The sequence below is a fragment of the Corvus cornix genome, chromosome 5 (assembly GCF_000738735.6).
Source record: "Corvus cornix cornix isolate S_Up_H32 chromosome 5, ASM73873v5, whole genome shotgun sequence".
Lineage (NCBI taxonomy): Eukaryota > Metazoa > Chordata > Aves > Passeriformes > Corvidae > Corvus > Corvus cornix.
This window is the reverse complement of record NC_046335.1, coordinates 44,290,857-44,308,724: the sequence shown is the minus strand read 5'-3', so window position 1 is coordinate 44,308,724 and position 17,868 is coordinate 44,290,857. Positions and strand designations below refer to the sequence as shown.

General features: G+C 42.6%; 1 protein-coding gene across 2 annotated transcripts in view; it reads right to left on the bottom strand.

Annotated features, from left to right (window-relative positions):
* PAMR1 (peptidase domain containing associated with muscle regeneration 1) overlaps positions 1-17,868 on the bottom strand; it is a 55,977-nt gene that overhangs the window by 24,805 nt on the left and 13,304 nt on the right. For both annotated transcript variants that reach the window (XM_010406675.3, XM_019285797.2), the window contains exons 4-6: positions 15,430-15,544; positions 9,895-10,112; positions 4,668-4,775 (exon numbers count right to left, since the gene is read on the bottom strand). In XM_010406675.3, the coding sequence (XP_010404977.3) occupies positions 4,668-4,775; positions 9,895-10,112; positions 15,430-15,544 (441 nt within the window). The remainder of the gene's footprint in view (positions 1-4,667; positions 4,776-9,894; positions 10,113-15,429; positions 15,545-17,868) is intronic.

Genomic DNA, 17,868 nt, shown 5'->3' with positions numbered 1-17,868 from the left:
ACCCAAACCTTCCCAATGGCAGCCTCAGAAGCAGGCAAATTAAGAGTCATATTTCTATTTGGAACACTTTCCCTAACTGGAACAGGACTGATTTCCAGGACAACGTGGCAAGAAAGGAGTCAGGGGCATTTATTTTGTAATACCTGAAGTTCTCCATTGTAATCATGCAGTGTAGGGTAACATGTGAGCTGCAAATGGTGGCTCAGTACATACCAGTGATTATACACTGATATTTAACTGATAATTAAACACTTATGCAGTGATTATGGCACTCCTTGAAATCTATTACTGAGAATCTTTCTGACAAAATTTTAAAAAAACCCCAAGTGTTCTATTAAAAGACTTTGTATTACATGTCCATGGTTAGGTAAGAAAACTAGGTTTAATGCCCAGAACCTTTCCCCAGTGTCTCATCCTAAGCTCTGCTGGGTTTCAAACTCTGTCTAGCTTATGCCAAGCACTGACAGCTGGGCTCCTTTCTCCCACAGCAGAACAGGGGGTGGGGTGCGGTTGGTGGGATGTTAATGCTTCCTCCCTATCTTAGATATCAGTCACTCTGATTGGATGAGCGCTTCCCTAAGAACCAGCCCAAGTCACAGATGCATGGGGCCAAAAAAGATGGAAGTGGATTTTATCAGCAGTGGGGAAAGGCCTGAAAGCTATATTCAGAGGCCTGTTGGCACACAGTAAGGCCAGCTCTAGCAACATCAAAGGCTACACCAACGAGTTAGTTTATATAGTTTTGTCAGTTGGATTAGACTCTTCATTAGGATGCAGAACAAACCTCTTCTACTTGGCAGACAGGAGCGAGAAACAGAATAAAAATGGAAATCAGATCTCAGCCCTGAATTCCCCATTCAGCGACGCTCTTCTTATTTGCGTAGGAGCTCCAGTTTGCCTGGCTTTGTTTGAAATAAAGGTAACAGGAAATTTCTGGGCAGGATGAGGTCAAGGTCTCTTGCTTTGGGGCCAGCAAGCCCTGGGAGGACTCTTGAGTCAGAACAGCCCGTCCTAGGAGGAGGACAAGCAGAGGGCAAGAGCATTTGCCATGGGGTACCAGTAATACCATCTCTACAGCTGCATCCTCAGCAGGCAAACTCAACAGGGTGACTTTGGAAAAGACTTCTCTTAGTTTGAGTTGAACAAGTAGTTGTCATGCTGTACAGAGTCACGGACAGTCTGACAACGGAGTGGATGGCTTTCAGCATCCAGGCTGTGCACTAGTCAGCTTGCTACTATTGCCCTGCATCTTTTGATGAAGTTGCTGGTCTGTCTCAGTGTACTTGCAGGCTAGGAGAACAAGATTATCTGATTTTGTGGGTTCCTAATGCCTCTGACAGCATTAAAATCCACAAAGGTCAAAGAGAAAAGCCTGAGTTGGATCTCAATCATGTCAGCATGGTTAAGGGTCACTGGGAGGGCTATGTAGGCACACTGCAAATTCACTTTAAGATCAGAAAGAAGCCCAAGTATTTAAAACAGGAATTCATTTTCTCTACCTGCTGTATCATGATAACAAAGCATGCTGATCTGTAAGAAGGTATTTTTTGCTATGCTTAGGATTTGTGTTTATTGTGTTTGGGGTCAGAAGATAGAAGGTTAGCATTTGTTTTACAATTTCATAAATTTTTTTTAACAGTCTCTGAAGTGAAATCAGACATATTTATATAAAATATTTCTTGCTCTGAAACAGGATGCACTGAAATATATTAGCAGCTGTCAGAAAGATACATGTCTACATTTCACTCCATGCTGTTGAAGCCTTTAAGTCACTATATTAGCCCTTCAAATTGTAAACAAAATGTTAATTTCCTGGCTGCTATAGTAGAAGATAAAAAGAGACTGCTTGTTGTAAGTAACCTGTACCTTGAATTATTTTATTAATACTGCAAATTGTAAGTGACAGAGCAATTAGGGTTAAATATGACCCCAGGAAAGCAGCTTGACCAATGTTGATCATCCTGCTAAATAGATGGAATTTAATTTAATGGAGGAAACAATAGGTTCCCTGTGGTTTATCTCATTAAAGTGATTTCCATAATTCCAATAGTGATTCCCACATCTTTAAAATTAAACTTGGTAACAGACAAAAAGACAGAGCTGCATTGGGCTAGTAAGGGACTTAAAAAATGTCTGATTCTATCATGAAATACCCATTGCTAAATTTATTTAATTTGGCCTTAACTTATTCCTCAATGAGATAATCTCACAGTCTCCCTTCATCTGAACTATGTCCCTTGGATTTCTTTAAAACCCTCATATCTCTCTGGGTACCTTCTGTTGTACCACCTCAGAGCTTCTACATGCACTTAACATTAAGGGGCTCCAATTTTCTTCTCTCTTATACCTATTTCTCATCCATTAACTTTAATGGGATTGCACATGACTTACTCAAAAAAAACCAGACTGAAAAAAAGTCAGTCTTATAGTGTCCAAAGTAATATTCCGTATTCCAAAAGTGATTATTTTATGACAGTTTTCTGCAGAAATAAATTTATTTCCCTGGGCTCCACCTCACAAGACAGCACTTTTGCTGAAAGGCCTAACAGAAAGAAAGATTCTGAGGAAGACACAATCTCTCTAACATTTAAACTAAAAGGCTGGTCAGGAAACTACAACTAGTTTTTAAAGAATTATAGCCGTAGATATTCTTCCCAGTTCTTCCTTTTCCTCTTAAAAAAACAAACCAAACTTTAATTTTCTGACTTTTCTCCCCATACATTGGAAAATACTTAGGATGCATTTTGGCAAAACTGAAGGAAATATCTTAAGAAAAAAAATTACTTGAAGCCAGAGAGAAAAAAGATTTGCCATGATGTTTTCCAACTGTGAGGTTTGCTATTCACATAGAAGACAGCAATATAGGTGCTGGAAAACAATGTTATGCCTAGCATAAGCAAAAGGCAAACATACAGCCACAAACATCATAAAGTAACAATTTTATCTACTGAAATTGTTCTTTCACAAATCAAACTACAGTATTCCCATGAACTTAAAACTCTTACTGTATATATGTTTAAGTGTCTCCTCTATTTCACCCTGTTACTACCTGTACCTTTCATTGCTTACAATGACAGAAGTCTCATCCTATTGTTTTTCAACCATCTCCCCTGTTGTTTGCTGTGTGAAGTTTCTACACTGGAATTACAAAAGAAAGTCAGTAAAAGAATATGAGCTTCATTCCTTGCCATGCCAGTACTGTAGAGCCTGCCAAAACTAGGGCTGAGGTTTGCTGGAAATGTAATTACTTGAAATTTCAGTTGGTTCTGAATCAGACAGGAATCTTTCCCTTTTTTTAAACTCTGTTCTAAAGTAGCAGAACTAATCTTGCTGAGCAGTTGCAAAGAGCTCAGGAGGTTCCAGTCCCTAAATGACCTGCTAAACGACTACTCCCAGGAAAGAGGCTGTCAGCAGAAGAGACAGACACTCTTAGTCCTGAGGTTAGGAACCTTCAATTTTTAGCAACCTCTTCCCTACAGAAAATATACCAGGAATCTGTGCGAACTGGCAGAAGGTGGCATGCTGTTCAGAAACAAAATTTTTTCAGATTTACAGAAAATACGAAATGATTTCTCCTCATTTCTGAGCTACTTCTGGAAACGGAAAGGTCTTTTACCTCAAAATGATTCATCAAAGGAGGTATTACGCCACTATGATTTAACTCCCCTGATGAAATAAAAGAAATTCCAGGAGATAAATCTACTCCTAACACTGGCATATGTGGGGGAAAGATTTTGAAGTGAGGTTTGGTGTATATTGGTTCCTCTGACTCAGAACTGAAAATTCTGCTAGTAGGCAAGGCATTGTGTGTTTTATGGGCAGAGGAATGGCACAGCAGGATACAGTAAGCCATGCTTTCTGTCTTGGGCCAAATATGATCCCAAGTGGATTTCACCACTACCACTGAAATCCTCCATGGTCAGCTCTAGCTCAGTGACTTTAAATATTGCAGAAGGCTCCTTTCAACTAGTATAGATGGTGTAGCCTTTATAATGACATAGATTACAAAATTCTTACTCCCTCGTGCTCTTTTGAGCCCTGTTAGGTGAAGATTTTTTCATGCATGAAGAAGTAAATCACTGGAACAGACAATTGATTTGAATCCAGTTATTTTACAAATCACTCGTCAGACAAAAACAGGTATATGACTATAGGTACAGTGAGGACTACCAATACAGATATGGACAGAATCTACCCTTTTTCATTAGTTTTGATCCCAAGTCTCTCTCATTCATGGTGCCAAAATTCTACTTTTGAGATGGTTATGAGGGAAGATGAATTTCCTATGTCTGACTCAGTCTAGAGCATTAAGCACAGGGCTCAGCTGGGGTATGTGTTTTCAGTAGAGAACAGCTGATCCACATAGTGGAAAGCAGCAGGCAGGGATACCTCTGTCTGATAATGCCAATCCATTACAAAGATTTCTTGTGTGCAGCTTCCCAGCTCCAAGTGTGTTTTACCTTTTTACACATTGACATAAAGCTCCAGAATGATTCAGTGGAAATCTTCATGAACTGCAAGAAACATGTCTTTAAAAATGGCACAAGAAGCTCAGCGCCTTCTCTGGCTCTATGACTGACCAAACCTACACACCAATGGCACTCCTAACAATTAATACATTAGTGACAACCCTGAAGGCTGGTCATGCACACAGAGCCTGTACTCACAGTTTTCACAGCGATGCCCTGTATAGCCAGCCAGACAGGCACACTTGTAGGTACTGCTTTTGTCTAGAATGCACGTCCCATCATGAAGACATGGAGATGAAGAACAAGCTGTAAAAGAAAATCAAGAATGTTCATGTTCTCTCGTAGGATGGGGAACCTATCTGTTTTTCCTCATGGTGGTTGTGTCTTGGGGTAAATTACCTGTTTTGGTTAGAAGTTAGGAAGACACAGTAAAGGGCCTGATGCATGTCAAAAAGTCTTCTTCTCTTACTTAACTAGAGAAGAGATCTAGTAGGGATAAGCAATTATTTTCCCAGCATACATTACTTTTACCATTTCCCTTTAACTGCAGTCAAGTGGTGAGAAAGATTTATGGAAGGAAAATAATTTACATCAAGTTCAATTAATGTTTAAAGCTTAGCCTAAATTAAAGAATTTTAATAGCAACCTACAGTTTTCCTGCCATTCAACCCAGAGTTTAGGGATAAGTTCTGGCATCCATGGGTTTTGAGGTTTTTTTTGTGTCTCGGATCTTGTTGTTTTAGATTTTGGGAGTTGTTTTTTCCCTGGGAAACTCTTGCATACAATAATCTAACAGTGATACACATCAAACTGTACACACTAGCATAACAACATCAGAATGTGTAACTGTGCATTAAATATCAGCACATTCCATTGTGCAATAACACATGTTCTTTGGTGCCTGTTCTAAGGGGAGATGAGCGAATAGGACTGTTGTGGTTTAACCCCAGCTGGCAGATAAGTACCATGCCCATGTACCATAAGTACACACCCACCCCACCACCTCTGGTGGGGAGGAGAATTGAGAAAGAAAAAATAAACCTCATCAGTTGAGATATTAATAGTTTAATAATTGAAATAAAATATGATGATGATGATAATAATAATAGGAATAATAATTACATTGAAAGAGGTAGAGAGAGAGAGAGAGAGAAATAACACTGGAAAGAAAAAAACTATCTATCCAGAGCACAGTTGTTCACCCCACCACTGACTGAAGCCCAGCCCCTCCCCAGGCAGCAAACCATGCTCCCAAACAAATCCCCCCAGTTTTTATGCTGAGCATGATATTCTGTGGTATGGAATATCCCTTTGGCCAGTTTGGGTCAGCTGTCCTGGCCATGCTCCCTCCCAGCTTCTTGTGCAACTCCTCACCAGCAAAGCAGGGGAAACTGGCAAGTCCTTGATTTAGAGTAAGCACTACTTAACAATCACTAAAATACTAGTGTGTTATCATACAAAATCCAAACCACAATATGGCCTCCCGAGGGACACCACTTGTCACTGATGTCCACTGGGACATTGAGCTGTTGACCACTACCCTCTGGATCTAACCATCCAAACAATTGCTCATCCACTGAACAGTTCACCCATCAAATCCATCTCTCTCCAGTTTAGCCAGAAGGATGTTGTGGCCATGCCTAAAGGCCTTACGAAAGTCCACAGAGATGGCATCTGTAGCCCTTCCCTTGTGCACTGATGTAGTCCCTCCACTGTAGAAAGCCACTAAATTGGTCAGGCAGGACTTGCCCTTGGTGAAGCTGTTCTGGCTGTTCCAAGTCACCTCCCTGTCCTCTACGTGCCTTATCACAGCTTTTAGGAGATTCCATGAACTTCCCAGGCATAGAGGTGAGGCTGACAGGTCAGTAGTTTCTGAGGTCCTTCTTTCTATCCCTTTCTAAAAATGGGTGCATTTTTATCTCTTTTCCAGTCACCAGGAACTTCACCTAACTGCCATGACTTTTCAAATATCATGAAAAGTGACTTGGAAACTACATCAGCAAATTCCCTCAGGACTCTGGGATGCATGTCATCAGGTCCCATAGACTTATGGATGTTCAGGTTCCTCAGGAGGTCACAACACTGATTTTCTCTTACGGTGGGAAGGACTTTGCTGCCCCAGTCCTTGCCTTGCAGTCCATCTGCTTGAGAAGTGTGGGAAGAGAGGTTGCCAGCGATGACTGTGTCAAAAGAGAAAGGCTCTGGCCCTCCCTGCAGCCAGACCTGGATGGCTCCATGTTTATGTGGGAACCTTGCCTGGGTGGCCACTTCCTTCCTGGCGCATGCAGAGGACACAGCTCCTGCCGAGGGGACACTGAGGCTGCGCTCCCTCCCAGGGGGTGCTGAGCTCTGCCTGGGCTCAGCTCTGCAGCTGCAGCAGGACCTTGCCCTCCCTGTGCTCCCAAGGTGCCGTGAACTGCCAAGCACCCCTGGCTGCTCCAGGGGCTGCACTGAAAGGCATGGGCGTACAGAGGGGTGCTTCTTCTGGCAATGTGCAGATCTCCTCAGCACCTCCCACAAGCTGCTTGGGTGTCTCCCACCTCAGGAAAAGCCCCCATGTGCCAGGATCTGTCACTGCCACCATATGGACCAACCTCAGAGCAGCTTCTCTCAGAGAAGTTTCTTATATCCAGATGGCATGAGGTAAGAAATATATAGATGCCACATGGATTTCTCTGGAGGTTTCATGTGGTGATGTAAGAGCAATTTATACATGGCCAGGCAATGAATATCTTCCATGTCTCATTAAAGATTAAGGCCTGACTAAATACAGTAATTCATTCGTTAAAATAAAATATATATATGGCAATTATACTAATGTAAAATATCACTGAGAAAGGGAAGGAGAAGCAGAAGATTCCTTACAGACTGACATTTTGTAGTCACTGGTTGAAGCTAGTGAAACTTTGTCTTTTTCCCAGTTTTGTCTCATGATTCTGGAAAAGTAAGCATGTCAAGTGAAGAAGGGTAAATGTCAGATACTCCTTGAAAATGTCTGATAGTAAAAACCACTAAATATTTTTTCTGTTTTAAGGAGTCTTGATTTCCTGGCTTAAGTCAAACAACAAGGGACAATACTACAAAAGTTTAAAGCCACTATGTTTTATCACTAGCTTGGGGGTACAGAAAGGAAGGCGTTATTGAAAGTGAGTAACAGGCTTCCATCTAACTGGATCCAGCATATGTCTAATCCTTAAGAGGCTCTGATAGCTCCCCATCTGGCCTCCCATGCTTCTCATCTGAATTCTGTTGAGTGACTTCTAGTCACTCATGCCAATTACTGGTTCCCATTTCACACTTGGCATGGGATGGGACCTAGCACCTGCCGCCAGACTAGGCAGCACAGCAGGTTGTGTGGTTTCATCCTTTAATAACTACACACACAGTGACCTTTCCTAAAGGAGATATAGGCTTTGCAGCTTATTTTGTATCAATCAAGACCTTTCTGGCATTTGAACCAGTGATCTCTGTCCAGTCAGTGCCCCTGCTTCAGCAAACTATGACTTCTAAGCAAGTACAGAGCTCATAGGAAGAGGAGGCAGAAAAGGAAGGAATTCACTTTTGACATGCTTCTTCAGTCCTTTCCACTACACCACGAAGCTGCTGGGGACACCAGATCACCTTCATGTCCTAGTTCACATCCTGTAAGCACCTCTGGTGCTGCTGCTCTCACCTGCAGCATAGGGAATTGATTTAATAAGCCCTGTGAAGTCTGTTCTGGGGACCTTGGCTCTTCCACAGTGCTGTGCACAAAGCGAAATTTCAGGGCAAATGCTTCAGTTTTCAATGTGCTGCCAGAGCTTTCGATCCTGTGCTGCCCCCGCTTTCAATTCTATGCTGCCCGATGCACACTGTATTCTTCCCTTAAATGGTCCTGCTGGCCAGGTTAGTGCTCCACATAAAAAGACACTGGGAGTGTTTGAAAAGCCTTTCACTGCACTACACATTAGACCAGAACAGCCTCTTAATAAAGTGCACAAATAGAGCTCCTCACAAACTCTGAGAAGCCCTTTACAATGTGCTCTGTGTGGATTACCACACTTGCAGCCTCACAGCCTCAGAATAATTACCATTCAAAATGGGACGGAAATAAAGTACTCAACAATATTCGAATACCGAGTGTTCCCTGCTGGGCAGAGAAAACAGAACCAATTCAGCTTGCACCATATGGAAAATGTTAGTTCCCTGAGTGTAGGCAGCCCTTATGCAACATAGCCCACGCCACACTCATTTGTTCTATATCACCTCTCCTGCTGTAAGCCCAGGCAAACTATCAATAGCTAACTGCTCCTGCCAACAGATACTAAAGGTGGCATTTGAAGAACAAGGCAGGCTGAGAAATGGCATAGGTGCTGCATCCAGAAGTATGAACATTTCAGATTGCTAGTTGCACCTCGGATCACTGTTAAGAGCTGATGCACTCCAGGTTTGTATATTTATATAAGGGTTATATAAACTATCTAAATTTCCTGAGCCAGATATACCCTGGATGACCTCATGAAATGTGGGTCACCAGGGTGTACAAAAGGCAAGTTATGGTGAGTCATAGATCCTGCGGGGTTTAGCTGTGGCAAAGCAGCACAGTCTGATTAACCTTCTGTGCCAGGAGTACTGTAGATAGATTTGACCACAATTCCTTACATAGCTAAACAAGGAAGATCCAGGAAGAGCGCAGAGGCTGCTGCAAATACGATGGCAAAATGAGGAGCCAGCTGCACTCTCAGTACTATTTTGTAGCCAGAAAGAGACTATGGAAAGCAATGTAGGGGACTCAAGCACTGAGTAGTAACAAAACCAGTAATTCTGGAGCCCTCCTTCTGTCATTCATAACACTGAGATCATCACAGAACAGGAAACGCCTCTTCATTTTTTATTTTTTTTTCTTTAAGAAAATAATCCGTTCTTCGTACACACTTGGGGTTTTTTTTGTTTGTTTTGTTCTTGGTTGTTGGGTAGTTTTTTTAATTCCTAATGGTACATGAGCCAACACAAGAGTTCTGTGAGGGCATTTTCACTGAGCAATCTATGAGACTTTGCATAAGGCTTTTGCTACTTGAGACAGTGGCTGTGCTCCTGCATACAGCATTGAGCAATTCTGCCATTGCAGATACACATGCTCCTTCCTCTACTTCCTTCTGTGCTCTTAATTCTTTGATTCAAACAGGAAAGTCACACAAAACAGCAGCTTTTCTCTGCTGGCTGATGTGCTTGTTCTTCACACAAGTAGAAGGAATTTAGTCTTCTTTAGAAGAGCCTCGCATTCACATGCCATCTGACAGCTTTTGAATCTTCCCCACACTGACTTTATGTAAGTTGCTGCTGGCAACACAGCATGAAAGTTTTTAATGAAGCAAAACAGGGAAAGAGATTAGTGAAATTGAATTAATGAGAATGAGTGGCATGTTCCACTTTTAGATTATTTTACCTGTAATTTCTTCAAAGACAGCAAGAAATCCATCAAAGTTCTTGGACCCATCAGACTGGAAGAGGACATGGAGTGAAGACCCGGTGCTTCGGATAGGAGGTGGCCTCTCATTTCCACAGAATTTCTTTATTATTCGACTGTCCAAATTGTCCCCATCACGGATCTCCACATAGTCATACTGGCACATATAGTCAAACTCCAGGCTCAGCATGGAAAATCTTGGGGAACAAGGACAAACAGTCAGACTGCTTACCTGTGCACCCTGAATACTACTTTTTTGGATATTTAGGTATTTAGGGCCTACCCCCTCAGTGAATCAACAAGTCCCTAACCACATGAAGACCCCTTACTCATCTCAATTTTTGCATCATGATCCCTGGAATCTGGCTCCACTCTATACAGTTGCTCCATGAGACCATTCAAGTGTCAGAAGGGTGAAGTCTAAATTGAAGTCATACAGTCAGTCCAAATGCATCAGGTCCCTAACCATAATACAATGTCAGAACTTTCATCCAGGGCCAGGCACTGCAGGGGGCATATTTCTATTGTGGCTGTTTGCTAAAGATTGTTCTGTTTGCCCTAAATAAAGTTCTAAGTACTGAAAGTTATGGTATCAAATAACAAGGTTCAAAAGCTATTTACATTGTGATGTTCAGAAGTTGGCAATTAGGGATACAAGGAAAGCCTGGGGATGTAACAGAAGCAGAAACAGCCAGGGAAACGGAATCAAAATACTACAGCACATTTTGCATTAGAAAGCAAAATGGTAGTAAATCCCCAATGTGTGGCACTTGCCTGTCTTTTGAGAGCAGAAATAAGGCACAGGAATTAGTGCAGAAGGGAAATACTTAAAGCCTTTTCCCACAATGTCTGTCCTTTCCTAGCTTCGATCCAGCCACTGTGCAAGGCTTTTGTTCATTAAGAGCCATGCTATATGCTGCTATTGGAATTCAGGTGGGCACAGAGCCAAAGCACCCCACCAGAATATGAATGAGAAACAGAGCGAACAACACCAAGTGCTTCTGGAGAATGTGCAATGGTCAGGGGGCTGGGCTCAGCCCTGCTACAGCAGGAAAAGGAGAAGAAATGGGCCTGGGAGAGGCCATGCTGCTAATTGTTCAGCAGGATATTTTATAAATGAAACTCGTTATGTACTTGATCCTCCTGAGGACTCCTAACACTGAAGATGTGTATCTAGGATTAGGCTGTATCTCCCACATTGCCTATTCCAGTGTGGGCCTAGTGGTTTGCAAAGACTGCATTTTCACACCAAAGAGGTGAGAAAAATTTTGGATCTGCTCCTGGACCTCACAGTCTGAAGGGAAGAGAGTTCTGGAATCATTTCCTACTCTTCTCATCTGGAGACTCAGGCCCCCATATTAAGGAGGCCCCCACGTTATGTGAAATTACCTTTCTTTGACAACTCATAAGCTGACTTAAGAAGCCTCTTCACTCAGACACCTTTGTTCTGGTCACATGGTTGGTTTTTGAGCATCAGGACTACGCTGCCTACAGAGAAACGACTGAGCAGTTGTAGCATTTGTACACCAATGGAGCAGAGCCCTTCATTTTTTTTAAATCATCTGACGGAATGTAGAATAAAAAAAAAATGACATCTGCTTTAAATATGAATTATAGAGAGATAATTCAACTTAGCTTTGCATAAAATGCATGAGTTGAATTCTAGTTCTGTCAGGTTTGTCAGAGACGTCCTCACAGGTTATACACTACATTTTCAAAACATTCTTTTGCTGGTGAAACATACCCCAGGGATCTACCCTTATGGAAGTTACAGAGCAATACAAATTAACCCATTCATCTTTGTCATATTTATCAGGCTATAGTTTATCCTGACCCAATCCTATAAATATTTTCGGATTTTCTGAACTGGTACATTTCTGATTAAAATTAAGTATGTGTGCAAGTACAGAAGAAAAATTTCTGGAATGCCCACCATGTACTGGGAACAGTATTATTTTTGATGTAAAGGTAAACTGTGTCTTGATGTGTGTCCCTGAACAAAGAATATCAAGACATATGCACAGAGAACGAAAGAACCATACACAGAATACTGGTTTTAATTGATTGCTTTCTCTGTTTTAAAAAATGAAGAAAACAGAGTGGAAAATGTGAAAGGCATAGGCATTCTGACTTGCATTTTATTTAACTTGGCATAGAAGCAGACACACTGTACTGACAACATGGGATCCCGTGATTAAGACTCAGAATTGGCAGGTCAGGAAACTTGCCAAAGCTTTTAAAAACCTCCTGGCTACGGCCCAGCTGACAGGACCCTTTACAGACCGTGAGGTCTATTGCTGCTTAAGCCACAGGTACACACAATGCAATGAACCTCAGTTTCCTCCCCAGTGGAAGTGTAACTATATCATAATTCTCTTGGATATTATAAAACTAAGCATGCTAATTTTGTGCTACAGGTCATCAGACACAAAGTGGAATGCAAAGTATTGTCTTGATTTCATCAGTGTCTGCAGTGTGCATACACTGGCCAACCCCTCTGAGGAAAGCTTCTAGCCAAAGCACATATTTAAAACTGCATCTCTGCTGAAACACTAAAGAATAGAATTGAAAATTGTGAGCTACTTCTACTGCGATATGACATCCCTGACATGGCTCAGGCTGAGGGAGCCTATACATCACAACCCAAAAAACCCCCCAGGCTGGCAAAAAAAGCAGATAAAACAAACTACCACCACAACATGGACACTATTTATCAAAACAGCTCTACTAAGCCAACCCCCAAAGGACTGCATGGCACAGCTTAAAGCAAGGGAAGATTTATCTGTGCTCCCGGGAGTTTTACTCTTCCTGCCCTATGTAAGCAAAGACAAGCACTTTGTTGGCTGTCTGTATTATGTTGTCCCCATCCCTGCCCTTGCAAGCCAGGGTGGCAGCAAACAGGATTTGTGCACAGAGAGAAAGAAAAAAGGAGTTCTTTTGTTGGCAGTTGTGCTGATTCAGCACAGTGTTGGCTGTGCATTACAGCTCTAAGCAGTTACCACCCACAGAGGGGATCAGCACGTTTGTATGAAAATACAGTGAAGGAAATGAGGATGGCAGACCCAGGAGGCAGGCTCTGGTGGTTAGCTTAGCTGAGCCTGCCCTTCTCTGTAGGAGCAGACAAAAGGTGAAGTTTCAGGTTAAATGTACATGTTTTCCACAATATCTAACTGCTGAAGTACCTCGATGGACAGCTCTGAGGTGGTGCACCTTGAAGACGTCAGCTGACTCAGAACACACTACAGGGTTACCTTGTGAGGACCTCCTGTTCCATCTTTGCCATGAAGGTTTCCTCTATGCCTCCTGCAGGACTTGCAGGGTGGTAGGGTTAACTGTGGACATTCAGAAGAGTTCCTAGGAGTGCTATGTCATCTACTGAGATTTTTAGGCATTCAGACATTAGGCTCATCATCACGCTAGGCAAAGGGCTTTAGGCTTCTCCAACGTTACCCAGCTCAGATAAATTAGATGCTAACAACAGAACTTTGGTAGTTCAGGCTTCCCTCCTGGAAATTTCACAGTTGGAATGTAACATTATGTCACATCAAGCTGATACTTAGTATTACGTTTATTTGATTGCAGGAAGGATGGACATGGGGAGGAAGAGAAAGGCGCTCTTGTGTTAAAGTTTTGCATCTTCTGCAACAGCAAAGTTGGACAGTGAACTCTGAACCAGACCGTGAACTGTACAGAGCTAATGTGACACTTACATCTTCCTAGGCTGCATGTGGGTGGCCCTCAGGGTTTAGAATGGAAGTTTGATTTCTCTAAAGAGTTAGTACATCTGTTAATTTTACAGCACTCCCCATTCTACTGCTTTGAAAACAGATTAGAGTTTCTTTAATGCAGCTACAGCAAGTTCTGCCCTTTGATATAGTGTCCTGTTTTAAAACAACATTTTGTCCCTTTCTTGCGCCTTGTGTCTGATGCCATCTGGCTGTTAACACTTTACCTAGAGATGGGTGCATTCAACAGTTACGTGCATGCACAGGATCCATTTCCACTTTCACACCCATCCCCACAACGGTGAAGCCAGAGAGTGACACCTGTAGCTCCTGAAGCACTTTTTAAGGCTCACAATTGACAAAGCCCTGTTCGGAAATGTAAAAAAAATCACCTCCCTAAGCTTGTGCCGTGCAAATCATACACCTCACCAAAAATATCTCTTAAAAACAAGGCAGGTACAACCCATGCACACTGAGACTGATGCAAACTTATGTCACAAGAACACAAAACTCTTCCTCACTGCATTGCTCCTGTGCCTTCTACACAATGCTATCCAGGCAATAATTGCTCATAACTACACAATAGGCTTGCATTTGCAGGTCTGAAAAAAGTGCATCAGTGTGGAAAAACCCCAAGCTCTTCTATTCAATGGATTTGTTGTTCTTCCTCTCATTCAGTTTGTCTTCAAACATATAGGAACATATTTATACTGTTTAAACATATTTTAACTGTTTGTGTATCTAGCATAGTTCTTCTGCCTGGGCTCCAAAGTCAGGGAAATATTGATGTGAAGGGTTTAGCTATTCTTTTTATTATATTAGCTAGTGTTTCAAATAGATCCCCTGCCATACTTCCTGCTGCATGTGTGAGCACCCTGCTGCACACATGTGAAAAGATTATTAATTACCCCAACAAGAGGCTCTCCTGCACTAGGCAGTGACTGTGACTTTGAGTCATTAGGGGTGGGTTAACAGGTTTAAGCATACGCAGGTCAGAAGAGCGATGACAGGACAATAGGACACAAGCTGTGTGAGTGAAAGTTTAGGCTAGATATTAGGAAAAAATAATCACAGAAAGAGTGATGGGGCATTGGAATGGGCTGCTCAGGGAGATGGTGGAGTCACTGTCTCTGGAGGTGTTTAAAAAAAGACTGGATGTGGCACTGAGTGCCATGGTTGAGTTGATAAGGTGGTGTTAGGTCATAGGTTGGACTTGATGTTCTCAAAGGTGTTTTCCAACCTAGTTAACGGTATGATTCTGTGATTCTGACTTGCAGGAGAACCAATCGCATCCTCCAGGCATAGGAATGGTGAGAGGAATAACTGAGGCTGATAGAAGACAGGGCTGATGAAATCAGTGAAAAAAAAATAACAGAGGGAAAATGTAGGCTAAATGCAAGGCAGGACCCATGGGCAACTCTCTCCTTGCATGGGACATCATATTAAAATGTTCCTAGTTCATCCTGGTACAGTCTTCAGAAAATATTTGGTACTTTGCTGTCAAGGTCTTGAAAAGGCCTCTAAAGAGACACATTTTACCCAATGCCTTAGAAATTCTCCTTAGCTTCCAGCTGTCCTAAATGGGAATTGAAAGCACAGCACTGATTTGTCCAGTGCCTGTCCATCGCAAGCCAGACCATAGGAGAGAGGCTTGGTGTCAAACGCAAAGTGGTTGTCACACCTTCACTGCCCCAGGGCTCCCAGCTGCTGACCCTCATTGACTCTTGGTTATCCACATGCCCCAATGTCCACCTGAAGTCAGTGCTGGCTAAAAGTCAGTAGGACCCACCTTAATTCAATGTTAAATCCAGCTTGAACATGGATAGTCCATTCACATCGTGCATTCAGTGGGTAACCCTCCAGCAAAATCTGACCTCTAGAAGCCCGAAGAACCTGCCCGCACCCTGGGAAGCAAAAAACCAAAAAAAATTGTGTGAAGGACCTGCAAGAGACATTTGAAGAAAATATATGTAGAAACAACACCTGAATGAGAAGACAAGATGGCTTAGGAAGATACATTCCTTCTTACAAGGCAGTGTATAAAATATTGGGATAGCCACACAACAGTTGTAAAGAGTTATGACTATATTGAAGTATTGTCTATGCTAAAAGTACCCCTGGGAAAGCTGTAGTTGATTGCTTCTCCCTGGTTTGCAATGTAGCCCCATGAAACCATTTCTTGCAGCTTTTGCCTCTCTGTTAATTAGCCCACCCACTCACCTGGCTGATGCTCTAGCTCAGAATAGTTTTGATGGAGCCCATGTTGACATTTGCAACCCCTGAAGCTGAGGAAGCTGGTGGGAAAGTGACAAAACTAAAATGAACACTTGAATTAGCTCAAGTGAACAAAAGAATGAGAGAAAAATCTGTGGCACCCAACATCATGGTTTCTAGTCCTTCATAAGGAGACTCTAGGAGGAAAAAGAGCTGATGTATTCCCAGAAGACACCTTTGTCCTCAGGATTCACTACATCATCCTTTCATATTAATGCCACCATGCCAGTGAAGATACATAAACATCACAGCTCCTCTGTCATCACTGTGACACTGATGACTCAGTGTGACACATACAGAATATACAGCCCTTATCCCTTCTTTCAGGTTCATTCTTATCCTTCCTCTAGTCTTGTTCCACTCTGCCTGTGCTGCTCTCAGTTTTTCACCGTACTATGGAATGTACTTCAGTGTCCAGCACCAACAGGATAAGATGAAGTGTTTCAGTCATTTGTGCCCAGTCTAAGAAAACCATCAGAGGACAATGAGCTGAACAAACAGCAGACAAGGTCACACCAGGGAAGCAATATCTTTTCATGACTATCCTGCAGCTGTCCCTAGGCATCTGTCCAGGGATAGTTATCCTAATTCCTCATCTTGAATGCTGAACATTTTTAGCCCAGAGAGTTCTCTCACCTTCGGTAACCTCTCCCTTTTTCCCAGCTATAAAATATGGCTAATGATATTTTCCTCTGTGGAAGATGAAAAGTTGTTCAGTGGTTTTTGCAGAGCTTACTGTGATCTGTACATGCAAGTCCTAGCAAAATGCACAGTTAAATCACTATGTACCAGACAGAGATAATTTCTCAGTTTCTACTTTCCTGACTACATCTTTCTGAGTGGATTCTTGCACATGGCTACATCCCCTGGTAAGCCTTCTGTTGCTTTGCTGGAGTGTGAGGCTGTATCCGTAAGCCAAAAATTGCAATTCAGTCTAACAGCGTCACCTAACCAGGAGAGCCTACACACCACAGATGAGGATAAGTAAAAAGTCAAATCACCCAAAAGACCTCCACAGCAATTCTCTCACTTCTTTTTACCTCTTTAGTCCAACAGAACTGCTGCTTCCATCTGTTTCCCTAGAGAAAACCATAGCTTTTAACCAGTAACCCAGGATGAATGTTTCCTACTGAAACAGCAGGTTTTAACACTCGCCTCCGGGCCCTTCCTTCCCTAGGGAGAAAGGGTGACAGTGACCTGATTTGGTGAAGTACCGAGCATCTGTGGTTCCCATTGATCATAGTGTCTGGAAATCAATCCTGCTGCATCTGGTCTATGGGGAAACATGAAGACTGCAGGTCAATTCCTCCTCTTTCTTCTTAAGAAAGTGTTGCTCAAATAAAATACCCTTTGTTCATTTACCCTCAGTTACCCTTAATTAAGCAGGACCCAAGGAAACAGAAAACCTGCTCAGAAGAGTTCCTCAAAAGTGTTTCATCCTCTTCTGTGGTTCGCTCAGTTCCCTCTGTAAAAGGCAAGGATTAATGAGTGTGCCCAGCAACCACATTAGGATTCAACGAGTACAGCAGGATCTGCTGTGGTGAAAATGATAATGCTCCTTCCCACAGCAAGAAACAGGCCCTTGTGCTGCCATTGGCTCCTGCCTCAAAAACAGCCTGAGACAAAGCTGCTAGAAATCTTCAGAGGGTTTGACAGGGGGCTTGGACCACCTCAAAGAAAGTTTCCCTTTCGTCCTGAAGGGCTTTTGAGTTTTCAATGCCTTTAACAAAGGAAAGCCAAAGAACTGGTGCAAAGAGATACTTGTATGCATGGCATACTAAACACACTTCTCTGTTTGCCGTGGTACAGCCTGAACTCTCTGAACACTGGCACCGAGGAAGTAGGTTTGGCCAGCAAAGCAGGTGGTCCAGAGACTAAAGAGGAGCCATTCAGTGACCCTCTCCAAAAGAACGTTCTCAGGTTTGCTCCCACCCGTCTCTGCACGAAGCACCTT